The 23,495-nt window shown below is 37.4% G+C and overlaps 1 protein-coding gene across 1 annotated transcript; it reads left to right on the plus strand.

Moving 5' to 3' along the window:
* Positions 1-3,171: 3,171 nt before the first annotated feature.
* On the plus strand, positions 3,172-22,560 carry LOC106130999 (ankyrin-3). Its single transcript, XM_013329964.2, has 10 exons — positions 3,172-3,392; positions 14,238-14,352; positions 14,922-15,076; positions 16,301-16,433; positions 17,090-17,272; positions 17,896-18,001; positions 18,990-19,130; positions 20,119-20,210; positions 20,696-20,845; positions 21,515-22,560. Exons 2-10 carry the CDS (start codon positions 14,242-14,244, stop codon positions 21,833-21,835), a joined length of 1,392 nt encoding a protein of 463 aa, XP_013185418.1. The 5' UTR covers positions 3,172-3,392; positions 14,238-14,241; the 3' UTR covers positions 21,836-22,560.
* The last annotated feature ends 935 nt before the right edge of the window (positions 22,561-23,495 follow it).

The following is a 23,495-nucleotide window of genomic DNA, read 5'->3' on the forward strand; positions in this document are numbered from 1 at the left end:
CCACAGAGGCTGTCCATCTTCTGGCTGCTTCGAAAATATTCGTTAACATACATACATACATATGTTCACGTCTATATCCCTTGCGGGGTAGACAGAGCCAACAGTCTTGAAAAGACTGATAGGCCACCTTCAGCTGTTTAGCTTTATAATGGAATTGAGATTCAAATAGTGACAGGTTGCTAGCCCATCGCCTAAAAGAAGAATCCCAAGTTTATAAGCCTATCCCTTAGTCGCATTTTACGACATCCATGGGAACGAGAAAGGAGTGGTCCTATTCTTTGTTTATTGGTGCCGCGATCCACACGGCATTTCGTTAACAATATAATTATAGTTATAACTTTGTATGTACAAAAATATAATTAAATTGCCTAAATAATACTGACCTTGTCGTTAAAACTCACACCAGGGTGTAAAGGAGCGACTGACTTTACAAACCACTTGTTCCGTTTCACCCGGACACCACCGCAGCTTCCAGCCAAATGACGTTAAGGGCGAATAAGGCAGGGGGTGCAGTGAGGAATGTACAATGTACAGTCAAGAGCATATTAATCTCTTTATTATCCCCTTGTTATAGGCGTGATTTTATGTATGTATGTATGTATTATCCCCTTGGTTTTAACCCGGTACAGTTTTTGAAGAATCTCCATCTCTTTCATGGGAATGAGTTCCATCCATGGGGATGTCGTAATAGGCGACTAAGGGATTGGATTATAAACTTGAAATTCTTCTTTTAGGCGATGGGCTACCAACTTGTCATTTATTTATTTATTTACTAATTTATGTACACAGAAAACATCGAGACTGATAAACACAAGAAACAAAATTACAAAGGTTTGGTTACTATTTGAATCTCAATTTTATCATAATGCCAAACTGCTGAACGTGGCCTATCAGTATTTTCAAGACTGTTGGCTTTGTCTACGCCGCAAGGGATATAGACGTGATTATATGTATTCAGTTAAGTATCTGATTTTTGGAAGCCCCTAGCTTAGGTAATACTTAGTAAGGGTTGAGAAAGGGAATCGTTAGTGAAAACGGCCATAAGATTCAGGTTTATCTGCGCCCGACAGTACCTACATTCCTCGGTGTATTGGTATGTAGGTCTTTAATATTCGTATGAATTCGTTTTCAATAAAAAATTTTGCACCTCTGTTGGTAGAGATATTATTTCTATCAGCTTATATGGTAAGTGGATTTTTTTTATTAAACATGTTCTTAAATGGTAAAATCTTTTGAGTAACAAGGTGAAGACCTGCCGAACGTACATACTTTAATCACGTCTACATCCCTTGCGGGGTAGACAGAGCCAACAGCCTAGAAAAGACAGAAAGGCCACGAGATTCAGTTAGTCACAGGTTGCTAACCCATCACCTACATGAAGAATCTCAAGCTGATTAGCCTTTCCCTTAGTCGCATTTTACGACATTCAAGGGATATAAATTCCCACTGCGTTTATCAAAATTCCAAAACTCTCAATGTGCCAACAGGTTTGAAGCGGTTATAATCTCCGACTAATGAGGTTTGCGCTACCCCGTGACTATTAAGTTACATAACCGTTATATCTCTCTGATAAGAATTATATAAGCTTAATATCTATACTAATATTATATAGCTGAAGAGTTTGTTTGTTTAAACGCGTTAATCTCAGGAACTATCGGTTCGAATTGAAAAATCTGCCAAGTCGAGCAAGAAAAAGCTTCTTTTTGTCTTGAACAGACCATTTATCGAGAAAGGCTTTATAAACATCACGCTGCAACTTTTAGGAGTGAATATATTATGGAAAATGTGAAAAAAACGGGGAAAATTATTAAGTCGCGGGTACAGCTAGTGTACCTACGTATATAATATTTTATGAAATCCCAACTAATATAATTAATGTAAAAGTAATAAATTAATGTAAAAGAATTTTTCAATTCGAAACATACTTAGTTATTGAAATTAGCGCGTTCAAACAAATAAACTTTTCAGCTTTATAATATTAGTATAGATAATTTGAGAAATCCAAGAATTAAATTGTCAATTAAAATATATACAAAAAAGATTTATTTATGTTCGCTAAGAGAGGATTTTCCGAAATTCTAATGATGAAATGTATGAGAAAATCTTCGGATTCTTGTTTGTTTGTTTATTTATTTAAACTTTATGCACGTAAAATGTACAACAGGTGGACTTAATGCCACAAGGCATTCTCTGCCAGTCGAACCTTTGGACCAAACAGAGATGTATGTACGGGTGGTGCGATAACTGTTAAAAGAATTAGGTTATGTTAAGATTATAGGTTATGTTAATTTTTTTTTTTAATTTTTTGTCCCTGTCTCTTGAAATAAAATAAATGTTAAAAGGTAAACAACTGACATGAACTTTCAACAATTTCACATCGCATAAAGAGGGTTCTTTGTACCGCGTCTTTGTTTGAAAGGATACACCTAGTCTGTGCCTCGTGGTAGGGTGAGACGTCCAGTGATCGGCTGATTATTGACGTTGAAAACATACTTACATACTCACAATCACTGCTGTATCGCTTAATATATACAAGTAATCACGTCTATATCCCTTGCTGGATAGACAGAGCCAACAGCTGTATCGCTTAATACATACATACATATAATCACGTCTATATCCCTTACGGGGTAGACAGAGCCAACAGTCTTGAAAATACTGATAGGCCGCGTTCAGTTGTTTGGCTTATTGATAGAATTGAGATTCATATAAAGTGACAGGTTGCTTACCCGTCGCCTTAAAGAAGAATCCCAAGTTTATAAGCCTATCCGTTAGTCGCCTTTTACGACATCCATTGAAAGAGATGGAGTGATCCTATTCTTTTTTCTATTGGTGCCGGTAACCACACGGCGCGGATTTTCTTTTAAATAAATGTTTTTAACAAAAATACATGATACAGGAAGTCTCATATTTACAGTTAATTAAAATTTCGATTTTATATTTTGTACAATTTCCTGTACGAATGAATATCAATTGTTTTCAACTCATATATATTAATTAATCAAGTAAAATCAATAAAAGTAAATCTTTTCTTTTCCATGACTTCGTTAACAGGGCTTCCCACCCTGCACCATACAAATGCACTGAACTTCGTACTTGGCACATTGCCATTGGCTTTTCTCCAATATTTGTAAAGACGGCATCATCGAAAACAGTTCGCATTTAGCTAGAAACCTGAACACACGTTAAAGTTTCTTAGATTTAGCAAAAATCAATCAATATTGTAAATTACCTGAAATAATTGAGGTTATTGTTCGATTTGACAGTTAAAAGCGCGCGAAACGGTTGATCATAGAGCGTTTTGTTTATTTTATTTTTTATTGAAAGTAAACAAAGGCGTTGTGTTTTGCTTTGTTGACGGTTGGCTGAAGTTTGGACTGCTTGTTTATAAGGTAAGTTCGATTTGATTATTAACGTAGAAGCTAAATGTATTTTCAAAGTTATCGTTTATTATGTTACGTTATATTTCCATATTATTATATCAACTACATAATAGGTAGAGTAGTGACTAGAGTACGGTCAGATTAATCTAGAACCTTTTTACTGGTATTCCAATGGCCTTGTCGAACTTTCAAGGACCGAATTTCGAATGTCTTAAAAAAGTTAGGACTACTCGTAATCGTCCGATATGTATAAAATGAGTAATGAGTGTGGAGGAAGCGGGAGAAGTTTGTAAGGATCGTAGTAAAAATCCATAGTCTCTGCCTACCCCAATGGGAAACAGGCGTGATGGTATATACGAGTATGTATGTATGTTCAACAGAATTAGAATTGATCTCCTAAGATTACAAGGTAAAACACTATCCATAGTTTATCTCATTCCTTCAAGCTATTGTTTCAGCATACAACGTATACATAAACAAAGGAAACTACCTTTAATAACGTGATAAATTTAATCATCTTTCATTTAATATTGAATCAAAATCTGTGGTACACAATAATCATACGCAGCTATGTTTTTCATTATCTAAATATATCCATTACAAGATACTGGTTAGTATACAAAAATAATATGCAGTTTCACCAACATTGGTAGGAATATTTTACTTTATTCTAAACATCATAACAATCTGAGAAAAGTTCTTAACATCTTTATCACCTTTTAGTCTTTTCGAGACTGTTTTCTTTGTCTACCGCGTTATTATAACATCCTCCTGTCATTTGTCTAGGTAGTGTCCTCCCTAAAGAGGTGCTTGGGGTCAACCTCAGGGGTCAATGTATGACCCCGGGTCAGGAATGGGACGGCCATCATTGACAAGTGGGTCAAACATCTTGAACGAATTTGAATAAAACATCTGAAATGCTTGCTTTCATTTTATTTTAAAATTTTATTGAACTTTAATGTACAATAGGTGAAAACAATAATTAACTAATAGAATTTTCTGCCTGGCAACATTTAGAAAATAGCAACTATCCCTAGTTTTGACTTGTGGGAACAGGGGAACTATAACCCTGACTTATTAAATGTTGTTACAGTCATTTGCCTGAATGTCCTTATTCAAATCAAATTAATCAATTCATGAACGTAAATAAAAAAAACATTAGATTTTCAAATCTTATTATTATTATTCAAGGTCGCTTTTATACGCAGTCATAAAAACTTTATTTTTTCGTTCGAAACCCACTTCTGTTATCAAGACTGGACCATTTTTATTAATTATCATATTTTTACTAGCTTTTATAAGTAGAATACTCGAAAATCCCTTAAAGGATCAGTTTTTCCGCTTTTATTTATTTCCTTTTAATGTCAAGGGCGGGGTCATTGGCATTCCCGTTCTATTTTCGGCCATTTTAATGTTGACCGGCCGCCATTTTGTAATGCGTTCACCTCTTTTTTGGATTATAGGTTATTTTGAAATGTTATTGGTTATAAACGATGTAGGTATTTATAAATATAAATCCGGTTTGAAATGCAATTATTTATTAAACTTAGATTTTGAAACGTGATCTAGTTATTTCTAGTTTGTAACGTGTTCACAGTCTGTTTAAAAACAATTAGTTAAATATAACTTAGGTAATACCTTTTATATCAAACCGAATGATTTCAAATCGAAGCTTTTCAATTGAACAAAATCAAAAAAAAAGTATAGTAATACTAAAAAGAATTGATTTAAGACACACCATTAAAAAAAATAAAAAATACTAGAATATGTACAAGTTTAAAACTAGACAGGTATGTTGGTGTTCCCGAAAGGGTAATCCAGCATATGCTGGCTGTAGACAATTCAGCTACACAGCCAGCGCTGATCTTCCAGGGGTACGTTGGCATCACGGACACTAATGTTCTATCCGAGCTATACGTGTAGAAAACTTAATAAAGTTGTATTAATACTTATTCGAGAGTTACTGCAATCGAGTGTTCGATTTGACAGTTACATACCAATCAAATCAATACTAATTTGAGGGTTATTGGAATTAGAATCTTGGAGATTTGACATTTAAAAGCGCGCGAAACGGTTAACCATAGAGCATCAATTTTTTCTTTAAAGGAAAAGTGAAATAAAAATGCTTTGTTATTGTAATGTTAATTTTAAAAGTACGGTAATGGAAAAGGGTGATAAATACAAATAGTTCGTAGCATCTCGTAGCCTCGCGGCGTAGCAGAACTGCAAAAAAGTAATGCGTCAAAAATGTTCTTTGCTACGAAATTATCTACGAAACGCGCTACGTCGTAGCTTGTTTCGTTTGAAATAAAATATTTTTTAACCACTTTCAAAAAGGTAGTTCTTAATTTGACCTGTATTATATGATTGTCCGCGATTATCTCGCATTCCGCTGAACCGATTTGATGCGGTTTTCGGGTAAGTGTTTGTTACACTTAGGTGGTTTTAGAACCTACTTCAAAAAAGGAGGATATCGATTGGAGGCAATTTATTTAACAATTGATGTGAGCTCATCAGTTTTAGGGTCTCGAGGACATCCGCTATTTGATCAAGACACATTATATACGAATACTAGAGGCCGCCCGCGACTTCGTCCGCATGGAAACCCTATCAATCCCGCGGGAACTCTGGGATAAAAAGTAGCCTATGTGTTATTCTGGATCTTCAGCTACCTACATACCAAATTTCATGGTAATCGGTTCAGTAGTTTTTGCGTGAAAGAGTAACAAACATCCATACATCCATACAAACTTTCGCCTTTATAATAGTAGTAGGATGATATGACGTCCTAATAAAATTGCATAAATAATTTCGTAAGAGGAAGTATGTGGTAATTGATATAAAATGTATATATAAGTATTTATAATGTTTTCATTGGCTCAATACACCATTTTGATTTCCAACATAAACCGGATGAATATTTAAATTTTTCAGAGTATTGGGCAACCGTCTCAGTTATTTTTCTTATGTAAGAGCGAGATGAATGATTGATTTCTGGCAAGAAATCTTTTTAATGATGTAATAAGAAAGTATAATGTATGTGACTATAAGAGATAAGTTTATAAACTGGAGATACTTCTTTTAGACAACCCAGGTCACTATTCGAATCTTAGTTCTATCATTAAACCAAACAGCTGAACGTGGCCTATCAGTCTTTTCAAAACTGTTGTCTCTGTCTTCCCCGCAAGGGATATAGACGTGATTATATGAATGTATGAAGCGAAAGAATTATGCAGGGATCGTAGCAAGTGGAAAGATAATAATCTCTGCTGCTTGTTTACTCATACCTATTTCTCCTAAACTATTTTTTTTTTGTTTTACATATGAACTAAGTATTGCCGGTCGAAGCCTCTATCATAATGCGAGGACCCAGGGTCCGCTTAAAGACATTTTCCCTTTAATTTTTTGATTTTCTGAGTCTAAAGCTGGTCTCACGAAGCACGCTTTGTTTGTTTGAACGCGCTAATCTCATGAACTAAACATTCGAATTGAAAAATTATTCTTGTGTTAAATAGACTATTTATCGAGGAAGGCTTTAGGCTATATAACATCACGCTGCAACTATAAGAAGCGAAGTAATAATGGAAAATGTGATAAAAAACGGGGAAAATTATTCATTCTTGAGGGCTTCAATGATGACCAAAAATAACTATACCGCGCGGACGAAATCGCGGTCACAGCTAGTATATAATATATAATGCTTAGCATTACGTGTGCAAATATAGGTCAGCATTCGTTTGGCTGAATCCAAGGCCCTTAGCCATATAAGTCCCGAAGCGACTCCGAGGAAATTGGCATACGATGGGACAAAGAGATCCAAAGGGCCGACCCCGGCCATTGACCGCATTTGTAGGGTTAATTATACGATAATAGATTGAAGGCATGATTAACCATCTTTCATTACTAATACATACATACATATATGGTCACCCTTGCGGGGTAGACAGAGCCAACAGTCGCGATAAGACTGAATGGCCACGTTCAGCTATTTGGCTTAATGATGGAATTGAGATTCAAATAGTGACAGGTTGCTAGCGCATCGCCTAAAAAAGAATCCCAAGTTTGTAAGCCTATCCCTTAGTCGCCTTTTACGACATCGATGGGAAAGAGATGGAATGGTCCTATTCTTTTTGTATTGGTGCCGGGAACCACACGGAATTCATTACTAATTAACATATAATTATCAGTAGCGAAGAAAGAACAGTTGAACGTGACCTTCTTCGAGATTGTTGGCTCTGTCTGTCCTATAAGGCATAAAAGACGTAACTAAATTTGTGCATGTCGTAGTAAAATATATAATAGGTATTTAGAAACTTACTAATAAATTAGGTAATTATAAATTAGGTAGCTACTTCTTACATTTTCTAATTAATAGCATACGCCACACCAGTCTTAATTAGGTTGGCAGCACAATTCCATTGTTAGTAAATATAAAACCACGTGGTTGAGCGAAATACCAACATAATAAAACGAGATCAAGGTCATCGCCCTACATCCTCATTGGACCAAAACACCCTGAACTTTCAATCTCATTATTTCCCAAAGATTTTGATGTCACGCGCAGGTCTTGATTTTTCGGCATGATTTTTGGACGCGTTCCAATGAATTGAAACGTAAAAACCGAATTTAGTATGACGGGATGTAAATATTTTGGACATTATGGTCGAGAATTATCTATGTCGGTTTTCACCTTAAGTGTAACACTGCGCAGAATACCTAAAAACCGAATGAAAACTCAATTAAATTACGACTTTATATTTGTAATAATTATAAACATTAAACAGAAAATTCAAAAACAAAATATTATTATCTGCTATCTCGCTCATATGACGGGTCCCAAATTCAAATGGAGCGCTGTGATTGGCTCATCCGCTTAAATATTTTCGCGCCATACAAAAATTTGACTTCTGTGCAGAGGTACATTGGTATAATTTATTAAACTGGTAATATACTGTACCTATAACTCACATAACATAAAAATACTCAACTAGAGGCCACCTGCGACTTCGTCCACGTGGAATCAATCCCGCGAGAACTCCAGAATATAAAGCCTATATGTTATTCTGGGTCTTCAGCTACCTACATACCAAATTTCATCGTAATCGCTTCAGTAGTTTTTGTGTGAAAGAGTAACAAACATCCATACTGAAATACTCACAAACTTTCGCATTTATAATATTAGTAGGGTAGGATGTACCTACAGACTTTTTTTTTAAGTGTTTTATTATATGTATAGTATAGATGTATAGATAATCACGTCAATATCCCTTGCGGGGTAGACAGAGCCAACAGTCTTGTAAAGACTGATAGGCCACGTTCAGCTATTTGGCTTTTAGTTAGAATTGAGATTTAAATAGTGACAGGTTGCTAGCCTATCGCCTACATGGGATTATTTTATCCCAAGTTTATAAGCCTATCACTTTGTCGCCTTTTACGACATCCATGAGAATCAGGTGGAGTGGTCCTACTCTTTAGTAGCTCAAACCACACGGCATATAATCACGTCTATATACCTATATATTTCAATTTACAATGTAAACAAAAATAATAAACATACATAATAATATGTACATTTTCCATGTGCGTATAATTTTATCATGTGGATAACAAGATCATAAGACGTAGGTAATACTTTATATTAACACTCTATCTACGCAATAAAAGAGCCATTAATAAAAAAAAAACTACGCGTTCAGATTAAAAATAATTTGTGTACCAAGAAAGAAAAAAAAAGCATCAGGCATAATTTTAAAAATGGCCGCCTTTTAGAATATTTTTTAACGCTTATCGTATGTATGTATCTTTTTTGGAGTTATGTCGTTTTGGTTGTAAGGAATTAACTGATAAACGAGTGATTTCGATCATATGACTGACCAATTTACATGGATGTCGTAAGAGGCGTCTAAGGGACAGTCAGTAGTTTTAGTTCTCCTGTTAAGGCGAATGGCAGACAGGAGTTGCTCCATAAACCTGACTGACCCACGGTACATACATATAATCACGTCTATATCCCTTGCGGGGTAGACAGAGTGGCCTCTGCCTACCCCTCTGGTAAAGAGATGCGATTTATGTATTTATGTATAAAGGTGTCCCGTGCGTTCCCGGCACCAATACAAAAAAGAATAGGACCACTCCATCTCTTTCCTGTGGATGATGATCGTAAAAGGCGACTAAGGGATAGGCTTACAAACTCGGGATTCTTTTTAAACGATGGGTTACCGACCTGTCACTATTTGAATCTCAATTCTATCATTACGCCAAATAGCTGAACGTGGCCATTCAGTCTTTTCAAGACTGTTGGCTCTGTCTACCCCGCAAGTGATATAGACGTGACCATATGTATGTATGTATGTATAAAGGAGCGCGTGGCTACGTGGTTCTTTAGCGGTCACAAGATCAAATATGGCGATAAAATAAAAATGGCGGCCATCCAAATACGTTTTGCCAAATTGAAATGACGTCTAAGATTCTAAGAACTGACAAGGGAAAAGTGTTTGATTTTGATAAGTTTTTATATTTAAGAAATGTTTTTAGGGTTACGCGTAACTACTGGGACTAAGAGACTAAGGGATAGGTTTATAAACTTGGGATTCTTCTTTCAACCTATCACTATTTGAATCTCAATTCTATCATTAAGCCTAACAGCTGAACGTGGCCTATCAGTGTTTTCAAGACTGTTTGGCTCTGTCTACCTCGCAAGAATAATAGACGTGATTATATGAACGTATGTAAATTTAAGAATATATTTTTTTAAATATAGGTACGTATTTTTTACCTATCAAGTTGTTTACCTTTGAAATGGAAAGAAATGGACTGAACCTACTTGTTTAAACACCATATCTATTACTAGCTGTGCCCGCGACTTCGTCCGCGTGGAATAGTTGTTCTGGGCATCATTGAAGCCCTCAAGGATGAATAATTTTCCCCGTTTTTTTCACATTTTCCATAGTTGAAGCGTGATGTTATATATATAGCCTAAAGCCTTCCTCTACAAATGGTGTATTCAACACAAAAAGAATTTTTCAATTCGAACCAGTAGTTCCTGAGATTAGCGCGTTCAAACAAACAAACTCTTCAGCTTTATAATATTACTACAGATTTTGAATCTATACAACCAGGGCAAGCCCAATTGGGCAATCTGCCATTGCGTGTTGAAGTCATTTATCTTAGCGGTCTATCTGTCGTCCCGTCTATTTATGTCCACGTTTGACCCACTGCAGAAAGAAGGGGTGCGGATTGCTTTTTTTATTTTGTCCGTGGATTCATTAATGTATTCTTGAAAGTTCGGTTTAAAACAGACCTAATAGTTTAGTCTGAATATAGAGGTATAAAAAAGTACACTGACTGAAACATCAACCAATGGACAAAATCGCTGGGTTCGAAATTTGAAAATTTGGGAACAGTTCAGTTCGCAGGTTCAAATTGAGCGCTCTGATAGGTTTAGTTGACAGCTCGTCATTTTACATATTTCGGCATTTTCTTAATACGTCGCATTATAGGCTCAAGCATTGAAACATTTTCGCGCCATAAAAATATGGTCGTCTGTGCTAAAATATTACATAGAAACATACATATAATCACGTCTCTACATCCCTGCGAGGTAGACAAAGCCAATAGGCTTGAAAATATTGATACGTCTCATTCAGCAGTTTGGCTTAATGATAGAATACATTCATACAAACAAACAAACAAAGAATAAAATACATAGGGGAGACCGGGGCAAAACGAAGCTCGGGGCAGAACGGGAAATTTACTTGTGTGCGTGACTGGTGTACACCACAGCGCCCGATGCAGCGCCATCCGTACGATGTTCAATCTCCTCAAACGAGTCATAGAGGCGCGTGCGTGTCACTACGTGTTTATACTTTGTGGCGACAAAAAACTGTTTTTAGGCAGATTCTTACGAAGTTTTGTGTTTTGGATCGATGTGAACCAAGGTATGTATCGGTGCTATTGTGATATTTTACCATTTACTTGGTACTTTAGTGTAGAACTTTCAAATTAAGATTACTTTTTTTCCACAATAATTTTGTAGGTTTGAAATGCGAGGTGCTTTTACAAAATGTGTCTGTTGGGGCAGAATGGTTGGGGCATAATGGGATAGTATCCCGTTGTGCCCCGTGTATGTGGGTAGAATAATATTCCATATCTATGTTATAATATATTTTTATGTTTGCAGATAAAATGATACGTAATTATAAACGTAAAACTACCCGAATGTCATGGAAGAAGACGACATGAAAAGAGCAGTAAGAGCTGTACTTTCTGAGACCATGGGCTTTCTTCGAGCCTCTACCGCATACAGTGTGCCTACGTCCACCTTGGAGCGACGCGTGAGAAAGGCTCGAAATGCTGAAAATGCTGACACTGATTCAATGACAAAAGACAATGACTGAAATGCGAAAAAAACATTAGGGCGCTTTAAAACAGTGTTTAAAAAGGACCAGGAAGAAGAATTATGTCAGTATATTAAAGCAATGGAAGCTCGCCTTTTCGGAAGAACTGGAAAAGAGCTTTGTATTTTAGCTTCTCAGTTAGCTGAGAGAAACCATATCGAGAACCCATTCAACACTGAGACTGGAATAGCTGGAGAAGACTGGCTCAGTGGATTTGTAAAAAGCCATCCTGAACTTTCGTTTAGACGACTAGTTCAGAAGTCGTTGAAAATGATTGCGCATGTATATATTGTGATTACTTATACTCCCAATCTACTGAAGGCTGGGTTATTTGTAGCGTGTGCCATGGCTGGGCCCATAATTCCTGGTGGGCAGGTGCGGACGAGGATGATGACGAGGTACATATTTGCGAACGTTGCCAGCCTGACTAAATGTGTACTCGTTATGCCCCATGGCGTTTCCCATTTTGCCCCGATCATGGGGCAAAATGGGATTTTTCTCTAGTATGATTCAGTTCCTGATCGTCCAAAAAATATGTGATTTAGCGACGAAAAAGATAATTATTACGTTAAATAAAACTACAAGTGTTACTTTTGTTGTGAGAGAATTATAATAAATAGTTGTATTTTCATGTTGTGACGTTTTTTCTCTTAAGTATCTCGTTTTGCCCCGGTCTCCCCTACGTACATACATATAATTACGTCTATATCCTATCTCTATCCCGCAATTTCTATCCCAATTGCGGGGTAGACAGAGCTAACAATCTTGACAAGACTGACAGGCCACGTTCAGCTGTTTGGCTTAACGATAGAATTGAAATTTAAATAGTGACAGGTTGCTAGCCCGTCGTCTAAAAGAAGAATCCCAAGTTAATATGCCTAACCTTAAGTCGCCTTTTACGACATCCATAGGAACGAGATGGAGTGGTCCTATTCTTTTTTTATTGGTACCGGGAACCACACGGCATTCATTGGTGCCGGGAACCACACAGCATAAAACTTAGATATCTTTTTAAAAATGGTATGGATAAACTCTACAATCTATTTTTTAAACTCGCCCAAAATGATGGCGGCAAAGCCGTAGTGACGCCTTTGCCGCCTAAAATTTCAACGAATTTCGTTAATTAAAAATAATAGGTAACTCAACTTTCAATGCCAAGTTCAATGACATGCTATTTAAAACTATTACCTACCGTTTACACTACACTAATTAGTGTATCTTTTTTAAAGTTGAACTCATGTCAGTAATCAAAAGTTGTGAAAATATTTTGGCAACGGGTCTTTTGATGAGCCATAGATGAGGTCATATCTCTAGAGGAAAAAAAATGTACCTAATAAAAATACAGGCAGGAATTTCATACATACATACATATAGTCACGTCTATATCCCTTGCGAGGTAGACAGAGCCAACAGTCTTGAAGAGACTGATAGGCCACGTTCAGCTGTTTGGCTTTATGATAGAACTAGCTGTGCCCGCGACTTCGTCCGCGTGGAATAGTTATTTTGGGCATCATATTTATTTTTGCAAACATCCTCCGGTCAGGCGGTCACGCGTATTAGAAAGAACACTGGTTCGCCGTATTAAATGTTTCGCTGCAAATTGCTTATAACGACTAAGTATATCTCAAAACCTATTCGTCTGATTTATATACTGTAAATTTTAGTCTACATGAAAAGCCGAAAGTAATAAACATATTTATTTGGATAAGGATTAATACTGAATTAAAGAAAATTGGTTTCAAAATAACTTATGTTTATAATGAAAAAATAATCTTAAAAAATGAACATAAAAGTGGTTATTGTAAGTAAACCTTAAGAGATAGATATATGCTCTCGCAGACTTTTTTGTGGTAAAAATTAGTACTTCACATCTTTAGTACATTGTTTTACTATATCTTTGTTGGTTTGCGCAGCGTTCGCGTGGAAAGCTCGCAGATGGCCGACTCATTCAACTATCACCTGCATTGTTGACGTTTCCCGTAGGAAATCTGGGATAAAATGTAGCCTATAGCCTTCCTCGATAAATAGACTATCTAACAGTGAAAGAATTATTCAAATCGGTTCAGTAGTCTGAGATTAGCGCGTTTAAACAAACAAACAAACAAACAAACAAAACAAACTCTTCAGCTTTATAATATTAGTATAGATTGAGATTCAAGTAGTGACTGGTTGCTAGCCCATCGCCTAAAAGAAGCATCCAAAGTTTATAAGCCCATCACTTAGTCGCCTTTTACGACAGCCAAGACAAAGTGACGGAGTGGTCCTGTTATTTTTTTTCTTTTGTTACCGGGAAATTTAAAGATTTCCATGCTGAAAGAAATGAAAAGGTTGCTAGCTCATCGCCCACAAGAAGTTTATTAGCCCTTAGTCGCCTTTGACGACAGGTCTTACTCTAAAGTGCGTGTTACTCGTCAGATAGTGATGCCCACAGATGATGATGATGAATTGTCTTTTCCAGCACGATGCCGTCTGAAGTGATATCGGAGAAGTCTCTGCAGCGTGAGCTGGCGGACTCCATCATCAGGATGGTGCCTCTGGACGAGATCAGAATACTCCTGGCTTGTGGTGCAAAGGTGAGTCTTTCGTCTTTCCGTAATCTATATATATATATATATGGTCACGTCTATATCCCTTGCGGAGTAGACAGAGCCAACTGTCTTGAAAAGACTAAATGGCCACGTTCAGCTATTTGGCTTAACGATAGAATTGAGATTCAAAAAGTGACAGGTTGCTAGCCCATCGCATAAAAGAAGAATCCCAAGTTAATAAGCCTATCCCTTAGTCGCCTTTTACGACATCCATTGGAACGAGATGTAGTTGTCCTATTCTTTATTGGTGCCGGGAACCACACGGCACTTCCGGCAACCACACATAATTATACCAATAAACATAAATTGTCGATTTTCAGCTTTTAACACCCTTTACTTTCAAGACAGGGTAAAGGGTCAGGTCAAGAGTACCCGAAACCGCCGAGCTTGCATGAAGAGAGTTATGAATGTGGATAAAGCGAACGAAGTGTGCAGAGATCGTGGCAAGTGGAAAGAGGTAGTCTCTGCCTACCCCTCCGGGAAAGAGGCGTGATTTTATGTATGTATGTACTTTCAAGACATCATCTCATTAATTTTTGTTCTATTCCAACCAGGTGAACGAGCCAGTGACCCAGGGTCTTCGGCCGCTCCACTACGCCATCTGGCAGCGGTACCTGGAAGCGACCAGGCTGCTGCTGGTCCGCGGATGTGACGTCAACGCCAGGGATGACTGCGGGTACAGCGCTCTGCATTTGTCTTCTGAACATGGGTAAGAGTGGATACACTTTTTGGACAATATTTTGAGGACTCAGACAGGACATACAGACAGACAGGACGTAAAGGGATGGAGATATATAAAATAATGTATTACATACATATCATCACGTCTATGTCTCTTGCGGGGTAGACAGAGCTAACAGTCAATCAAAAAGACTTATGATAGGCCACGTTCGGCTTTTTGGCTGAATAATAGAATTGAGATTCAATTAGTGACAGGTTGCAAGCCCATCTCTCATTCTCATGAAATTTTGTGAGCATATTGAGTAGGTCTGAGAATCGGCCATTATCTATTTTTTCATACTAAGTGATAAAGATTGTCGTGTGGTTCCCGGCACTAAAGAATAGGACCACTCCATCTCTTTTCCATGCATGTCGTAAAAGACGACTAAGATATAGGCTAATAAACTTGGGATTCCTCTTGTAGGCGATAGGCTAGCAACCTGTCACTATATGAATCTAAATTCCATCATAAATAAATCCATTCACCTGAACGTGGCCTATCAGTCCTTTCAATACTGTTGCCTCTGTCTACCCCCCAAGGGATATGGACGATAATTTGCGTCATCACAAAACAAAAGCACTAGCAACCTGGATTGAAGATGCATCAAATAGCACACAAACCAGGAAGCTATAGAAAATTCTTCTTACACAAGTGACAAAAAACTTAAAGTGAAAACAAATAAAAAAATATATATATACAGGGTGACTTTTAATTCCACTGCATAAATTTAACTGTTAAGTTTACTCATCTAAAGGATATTTAAAAACGTTAAAAGAAAATTATCAGTTCATATTTCAGAAAGTACGAAAAAAATAAAAGTATCAAAATCCACGATCCTAAATACGTCATATCACCCCGGCCGGAGGAAAAAGAACGCGTAAGATTCAGAGGTCAACGATACAATACATTCAGCTGAGCGATCTCGACAACTCTGTACTTTACTTGATCTTGATACTAGAAAAATAATTTATTTTTCAGACATTTATTTATATGTTTAGTTTTAATTTCTTTTTGTAATATTGGTCTGTATTAAAGCGTGTGACGTAGTTTTTGAGGGTTTTTTAAATGTGAAAATGATGACGTTTTATTTAAATAAAAATAGGCTCAAACGGCTCAGAAGCATGGGTATAGTCTATGTTAAAAAGGATGCAGTTGATTTAAATGTCACCCTGTATATATGTATGTCCGTATGTAACTCACGGCATGTTCCAGGTACACCGAGCTGGTGAAGCTGTTGTTGGAGAGTGGAGCGGCGGTGGACTACAGGGTGGACACTGGTGAGGAATTCCCGAGAACCACGCTTTGTGACGAACCCTTGCGACTTGCCATCAGGAACAAGCATTATGTGAGTGCATACATACATACATAAATACATACATACATACATAAATACATACATACATAAATACATACATACATACATAAATACATACATACATACATAAATACATACATACATAAATACATACATACATACATATATACATATAGGTACATTTGCCGTGTGGTTCCCGGCACCAATAACAAAAGAATAGGACCACTCCATCTCGCTCAAATGGATGTCTTAAAAGGCGGCTAAGAAATAGTGTGGCGGCTAAGAAAGCTGAACGTGGCCTATCAGTCTTATCAAGACTGTTGGCTTTGTCTACCCCGCAAGAGATATAAACGTACATATGGTCACGTCTATATCTGATGCGGGGTAGACAGAGCCAACAGTCTTGAAGACTAAATGGCCACGTTCAGCTATTTGGCTTAATGATAGAATTGAGATTCAAATAGTGACAGGTTGTTAGCCAATCGCCTAAAAGAAGAATCCCAAGTTTATAAGCCTATCCCTTAGTCGCCTTTTACAACATCCATGGGAAAGTGATGGAGTGGGCCTATTCTTTTTTGTATTGGTGCCGGGAACCACACGGCACTATGTATGTGTAATACTGTTAATTTTAAAAATTAGATATAATCAAACTATTCAATTAATAAATTTAGTTATGTTTATTCCAGGACGTAGCCCGCCTGCTTCTTGAACACGGCGCGGACCCCAACAAGCGCTACTTCTTCGGCTCGGAGATCAACCTGGTCTCCGACCCTGAGTATCTGGAGCTGCTGCTGACCTTCGGAGCCAACCCTGACTCCAGGGACAGAGCTGGTCTCACGCCGCTGATGAAGGCAGCTAGGCAGAGAAAGGTTTCTCTTCTTTTGATGATTTTTTGTTTAAAACTAGCGACCCGCCCCGGCTTCGCACGGGTGCAAAATTATAAATGTTATTATACATAAAAACCTTCCTCTTGAATCACTCTACCTGTTACAAAAAACCGCATCAAAATCCGTTGCGTAATTTTAAAGATTTAAGCATACAGACAAACAGACTAAAATAGCGACTTTGTTTTATACAATGTAGTGACAAGGAAGTCTTCAGGATTCAATACAGTATGCAGAGATCGTGGTAAGTGGAAAGATGTAATCTCTGCCTATCCCTCCCGGAAAAATGGCGTGATTTCATGAATGACAAATTCATGAATGCAACATAATTCAAACCATGCGGCGACGCCAGGATACGCGAGGCTTAATGTAGTCTTTGTACCTTTGTACCTACCGCTTCGCTTCATCCACATTCATAACTCTCTTCATACAAGCTCGGCGGTTTCGGGTACTCTTGACCTGACCCTTTACCAGGACGTCCTTAATTTGATCAAGATACGTTCGTCTAGGTCTTCCCACTCCGACCTTTCCCTCCACACTACTAGTAATCTTTTTGAGTGCTCAAACGCTGGAAAAGGAGTTGAGTTTGTTAAAATCTTTCTTCCCAGGGTATGGATGCCGTCCTGCTGCTTATCAGCTACGGAGCTGACGTGAACGCGATGGCGGACGCCAGGAATGACTACAGGACGGTCATGCATTACGCCGTTTTGGGGGGTAAGTTAATAAATAAATAAATATATATGGGACAAATTACACAGATTGAGTTAGCCTCGAAGTAAGTTCGAAACTTGTGTTACGAGATACTAACTCAACGATACTATATTTTATAATAAATAATTACATAGATAAACATCCAAGACCCAGGCCAATCAGAAAAAACTCTTTTCTCATCATGCCCTGGCCGGGAATCGAACCCGGGACCTCCGGTGTCACAGACAAGCGTACTACCGCTGCGCCACAGAGGCCGTCTAAATTTACTTACAATGATAAAACTTCATACCATCAAACAGATTCAGTTTGTTTTAGAGTTAAAATAGGTACAATTGCCGTATGGTACCCGGCACCAATACAAAAAGTTAATCTATACTAATATTATAAAGCTGAAGAGTTTGTTTGTTTGTTTGAACGCGCTAATCTCAGAAACTAGTGTGTTCGAATTGAAAAATTATTTTTGCGTTGAATAGAGCGAGCATTTATCTAAGAAGGCTTTAGGCTATAAAACATCACGCTGCAACTATAAAGAGCGAAGAAATAATGGAGAACGTGAAAGAAAATCGGGGAAAATTATTCATCCTTGAGGGCTTCAATGATGCCCAAAAAACTATTCCACGCGGACGAAGTCGCGGGCACAGCTAGTAAATAAATATAAATATAAAAGGGACAAATAACATGGATTGAGTTAGCCTCGAAGTAAGTTCGAGACTTGTGTTACGAGATAAATTAAAACTAGTGCCGTGTGGTTTCCGACACTAAAGAATAGGACCACTACATGGATGTCGTAAAGGGCAACTAAGGGACAGGCTAATAAATTTGAGGTTCCTCTTGTAGGTGATGGGCTAGCAACCTGTCACTATTCTCAATTCCATTATAAAGCTGAACGTGGCCTTTTTAGGACTGTTAGCTCTGTAAACCCCGCAAGGGATATAGACGTGATAATATGTAATTTAATGTATAATATCTCTACGTTATTTTTTTTTTACAGGTAACACAGAAGTAGTGAATCTGCTGATAAAACAAGGCGCCCGTGTCAATTACGAATGCCCGGAGTTGAGTAAGCCCAGTCCTCTCGACCTGGCCATATTGAAGGGTGACGTAGCTATGCTGCAGATGCTGCTGTCAGCTGGTAAGTTTCTTCATACATACATACATACATACATAAAATCACGCCTCTTTCCCGGAAGGGGTAACTTTCTTCATTCTGTATCTACACTTAATATTATAAAGAGGAAAACTTTGTTTGTTTGGTTGTAATGAATAGGCTCAAAAACTACTGGACCGATTTTAAAAATTCTTTCACCATTCGAAAGCTACATTATCCACGAGTAACATAGACTATATTTTATTTTGGAAAAAAATAGGGTTCCGTAATAATATATAAAAATAATTGGCAAAACAGCGTTTGCCGGGTCAGCTAGTAATAAATATAATGCCTGTTCATTTTGTATCATAAATAGGTATATAAATAAATTTTGGCGTCCCGTGTGGTTCCCGGCACCAATAATATAGAAGAATAGAACCACTTCTTCTCTTTCCCATGGATGTCGTAAGAGGCGACTAGGGGAGAGGCTTATAAACTTGGGATTCCTCTTATAGGCGATGGGCTAGCAACCTGTCACTATTTGAATTTCAATTCTATCATCAAGCCAAAAAGCTGAACGTGGCCTATCAGTCTTGTAAAGACTGTTGGCTCTGTCTACCCCGCAAGGGATAAAGACGTGACAATATATGTATGTATGCCAGCCTTCTGGGCACTCTCCCGCAAGTTGATGATATGCAGGGACTGTACAATTTGTTAATTTAATTTTAGTTTTTCTAAGACGTGACGTGACCATATGTATGTATGTATGTATGTGACGCCAACAGGTGCCCAAGTGAACGCATCCAGTTCTGTGATTGGCTCTGTCTACCCCGCAAGGGATATAGACGTGACCATAGAATAGAATAGAATAGATTTATTTTCAAAATTGGAAACAAGGTATCACTTATTGACGTCACATAACTTAAATCTAATTATAACTACTACCGCTTCCAAAGCACATGTGTAGAAGAAGCGGCGGAACAAACTACACTGCAGCACCATATGTATGTATGTATGTATGTGATGCCAACAGGTGCTCAAGTGAACGCATCAAGTTCTGTTATTGGCTCTCCACTACACGTCGCGTGCTCCGACAATATTACGAACAGCAAGGAAATTATTAAAGTGAGTTACCAATTAAGTCTTTATAACTGTTGGCTCTGTCTACCCCGCAAGGGGTATAGACGTGATTATATGTATGTATGAGTTACAATTTCAATCTCATTCCAAATCTATACTAAATATTATAAAGCTGAAGAGTTTGTTTGTTTGTTTGTTTAAACGCGCTAATCTCAGGAACTAGTGGTTCGAATTGAAAAATTATTTTTGCGTTGAATAGACCATTTATCGGGGAAGGCTTTAGGCTATATAACATCACGCTGCAACTATAAGGAGCGAAGAAATAAAGGAAAATGTGAAAAAAAACGGGGAAAACTATTCATCTTTGAGGGCTTCAATGATGCCCAAAATAACTATTCCACACGGACGAAGTCGCGGGCACAGCTATTAATTTGAATTTGTATTTGATTGTTTTCAATTTGAATTTGAATCATAAACGCGAGAGTAAATATGTTATCTCAACCAACGATACTGATTGGATTTCTTTCTAGATCCTTCTAGAGAGTGGAGCCGACCCGAATCTGAAGGTGTACAATGATGAAGACGCGACCCAGCTGCGACCAGCTCTAGCGGAGTACCTCGCCAGCAATGAAGAGCCCAGTGCTGAAATCATCTCCATGCTGCTCAGATATGGCGCTAGGGTATGTTTATTATCTTCTCCCTTTATCACTCTTTACGTGATTCCAGTTTGAAGACCAGTGGTGAATTGTAGAGGGAGTAAAAAAAGGAAGAGCTGTAGGCTAGTGTGATGCCTGGGGAACCACACGGCAGACAGTATGTTGAGTCGGGCGTTATTTGTATTTATGCTCCAATCCGTGAAAATGTTCCTTGGGCGATTTAGCACACGCGCTCTGATTGGCTGGAGGCGTGTGACGTTTAGATGTATCGCCAGAACATCTTTCGCGACATCAAGGCGTTATTTCTAAAGGTTATTCATTGATGGGTAATTTTTGGTGAGTGCCGTGTGGTTCCCAGCACTTTAACAGAATAAGACTACACCATCTCTTACCCGTGGACATCGTAAAAGGCGACTATGGGAATGGCTACTGAAATTGGGATTCTTCTTGTAGGTGATGGGCTAGCAACGTGTCACTATTTAAATTTCAATTCCATCAGCCATAAAGCTGTATCAGGCCTGTCAGTCTTTCGAGACTGCTGGCTCTGTCTAACCCACAAGGGTGAACGAAAGGAAAAAGAACAGCTTTTTTTTATTAATACGCACCATGTTATTTTTGTACGAACAGTGTGTCATCATGATGTAGATATTATACATACCTAATGTATTTAAAAACATTTTTTATTATTTTCAGGTAATAATGAAAACTCAATTCCGCGACCCAGACGGCATCCTGAACCACCTCCAGAACGTCACTTCACCCGAGTACCAGCACATCTTCTACCAACTTCTAGAGGCTGCGGAATCTTTCGACCTTTGCATGATAAAAAGAAACAACACGTTGACGCCCGCGCAAAAACAAACCCTAATTGAGCGCGCGAAAACTCCTATTTCCTTGATAGCTCAATGTAGAATCTATTTGCGCAGATTCTTCAGAACCGATTTGATAAAAATCGTTGAAAAGCTAGATGTGCCTACCACGCTTCACCGTTACCTCCTATTTGAATGCAGTTAAAGTTTATGAATTTATTTTTTGGGATTTAAATTGGCTGTTTAAAGGCAATTTCTTATGCCGTATCTTTGAATAAAAAAAATATTTTGTGTTATCAGTATTCAAAGATCTCCTGAATTTTAAGGGAACTTCTTAGCAAGGTACCCCTTTTGATTGATAACGTTTTTCTTTTGTTTCCGTAAGGGAAAATGTATTTTTTTATTATTGGAGGTTGACCTAATGAAGGTCTGAACTGTTTTGATGGCGAGGAACGTAATTAAGTAATAATGTGTTTATTATTAATTTTCTTAGCGTCAGCGATTATAAAAAAGTATTTCTTTTTGTAGCTTTCCGTGTATATTGATATCTACATCAATTTCGTTTGATCGAAAATTTGTTTTAAAACAATATGAAAATACGATTGTAAGTTTTTTTCTTAGTCGAAAGCCATAAATTTTCTTTTCATTGTGTGTATAATTTTTACTTCAGTATAGTCACCAAAGATTTAGTTTTATTTTTGTGAAAATAAGAGCTTTAGAGTTTTGGTTTATGTTTTCTTAATAATTATATAAAAATAATAATAATGGAGACTGCTGATTTTATGTATTGAATATTTTATAAAGTATTAAGTGATGTACTCTTATCGTCTGAAACATGTTTATAACTATGTGATACGATGTGATATATTCATAATTTAAGTTTATGTAAGTGATTCACGTGTTTAAATACACGAATCTGTACTGTACCTATGTAACATTTTAAAATAAAGATGTTTAAAATTATTTTTGTTTTCATTAATAAATAAAGCTAGAGAGTGATATCAAAGTCAAATACTAACATTCTTATTATAAAAAGCATAGCATTAGCAAGCAAGCTGTCAATAGTTCAAAAGCTCTCAATCTCTTTTCACCAAAATGTACACCCGTTTATCGTTGTCAGTGTTGTAAGAGATGAAGATGTGATATGAGTGTGTAGCGGGAGCAATGATAGCCAGACCACCACCAGATGAAAGACCGCCAGACTAGGTCTGGAGCCTGGGCAACCGCGGCTCCAACCATGTTGTGACGGAGGGTCTAATTATGCTTCGATCCGTAAAATCTTTACTTGCGCGATACAAAGTTTTCGCTATTTTTGACTGATAGCGTCGATTATGTTTTGTGACTTGTGGCGTAAAGATGTCGCCACAAATGCGTGAGTTACTTTTGCGTAGAGAAACATGCATATATTTTATTACAGATGTTTTCAAATGGATGTGGCCATTCAGTCTTTTCAAGACTGTTGGCTCTATCCACCCAGCAAGGGATATAGACGTGATTCTATGTATGTATGTTTTCAAAAGAGAGAGAAAAAATATCATCGTTTTTGCTTTTAGTTAATGTCGCATTTTTTACTTTATCAGTTTACCACTGTGTCATTTCTAAACCAAAACATGAAATCCATTAAAGTTGACTTCGTCATCCACTTTGTCACAATCATAAAATTCAGCCAACCGTTTTGCACGAAGATTCCTTATAAGGTCATGGGGCGCATTAGAAGAGAATTTTCTGCAATTCCAGTGGGCACGTAAATTAACAGATACTTCATCGTGCGGGCAGAGCCGCGGGCGTACCAGTTTATATTCTAAATTATATGGAAATTTTCATAATTATCTGGCAACATTATTGAATAGTCAAAGTCAAAAATG

The sequence above is a fragment of the Amyelois transitella genome, chromosome 30 (assembly GCF_032362555.1).
Source record: "Amyelois transitella isolate CPQ chromosome 30, ilAmyTran1.1, whole genome shotgun sequence".
Classification (NCBI taxonomy): domain Eukaryota; kingdom Metazoa; phylum Arthropoda; class Insecta; order Lepidoptera; family Pyralidae; genus Amyelois; species Amyelois transitella.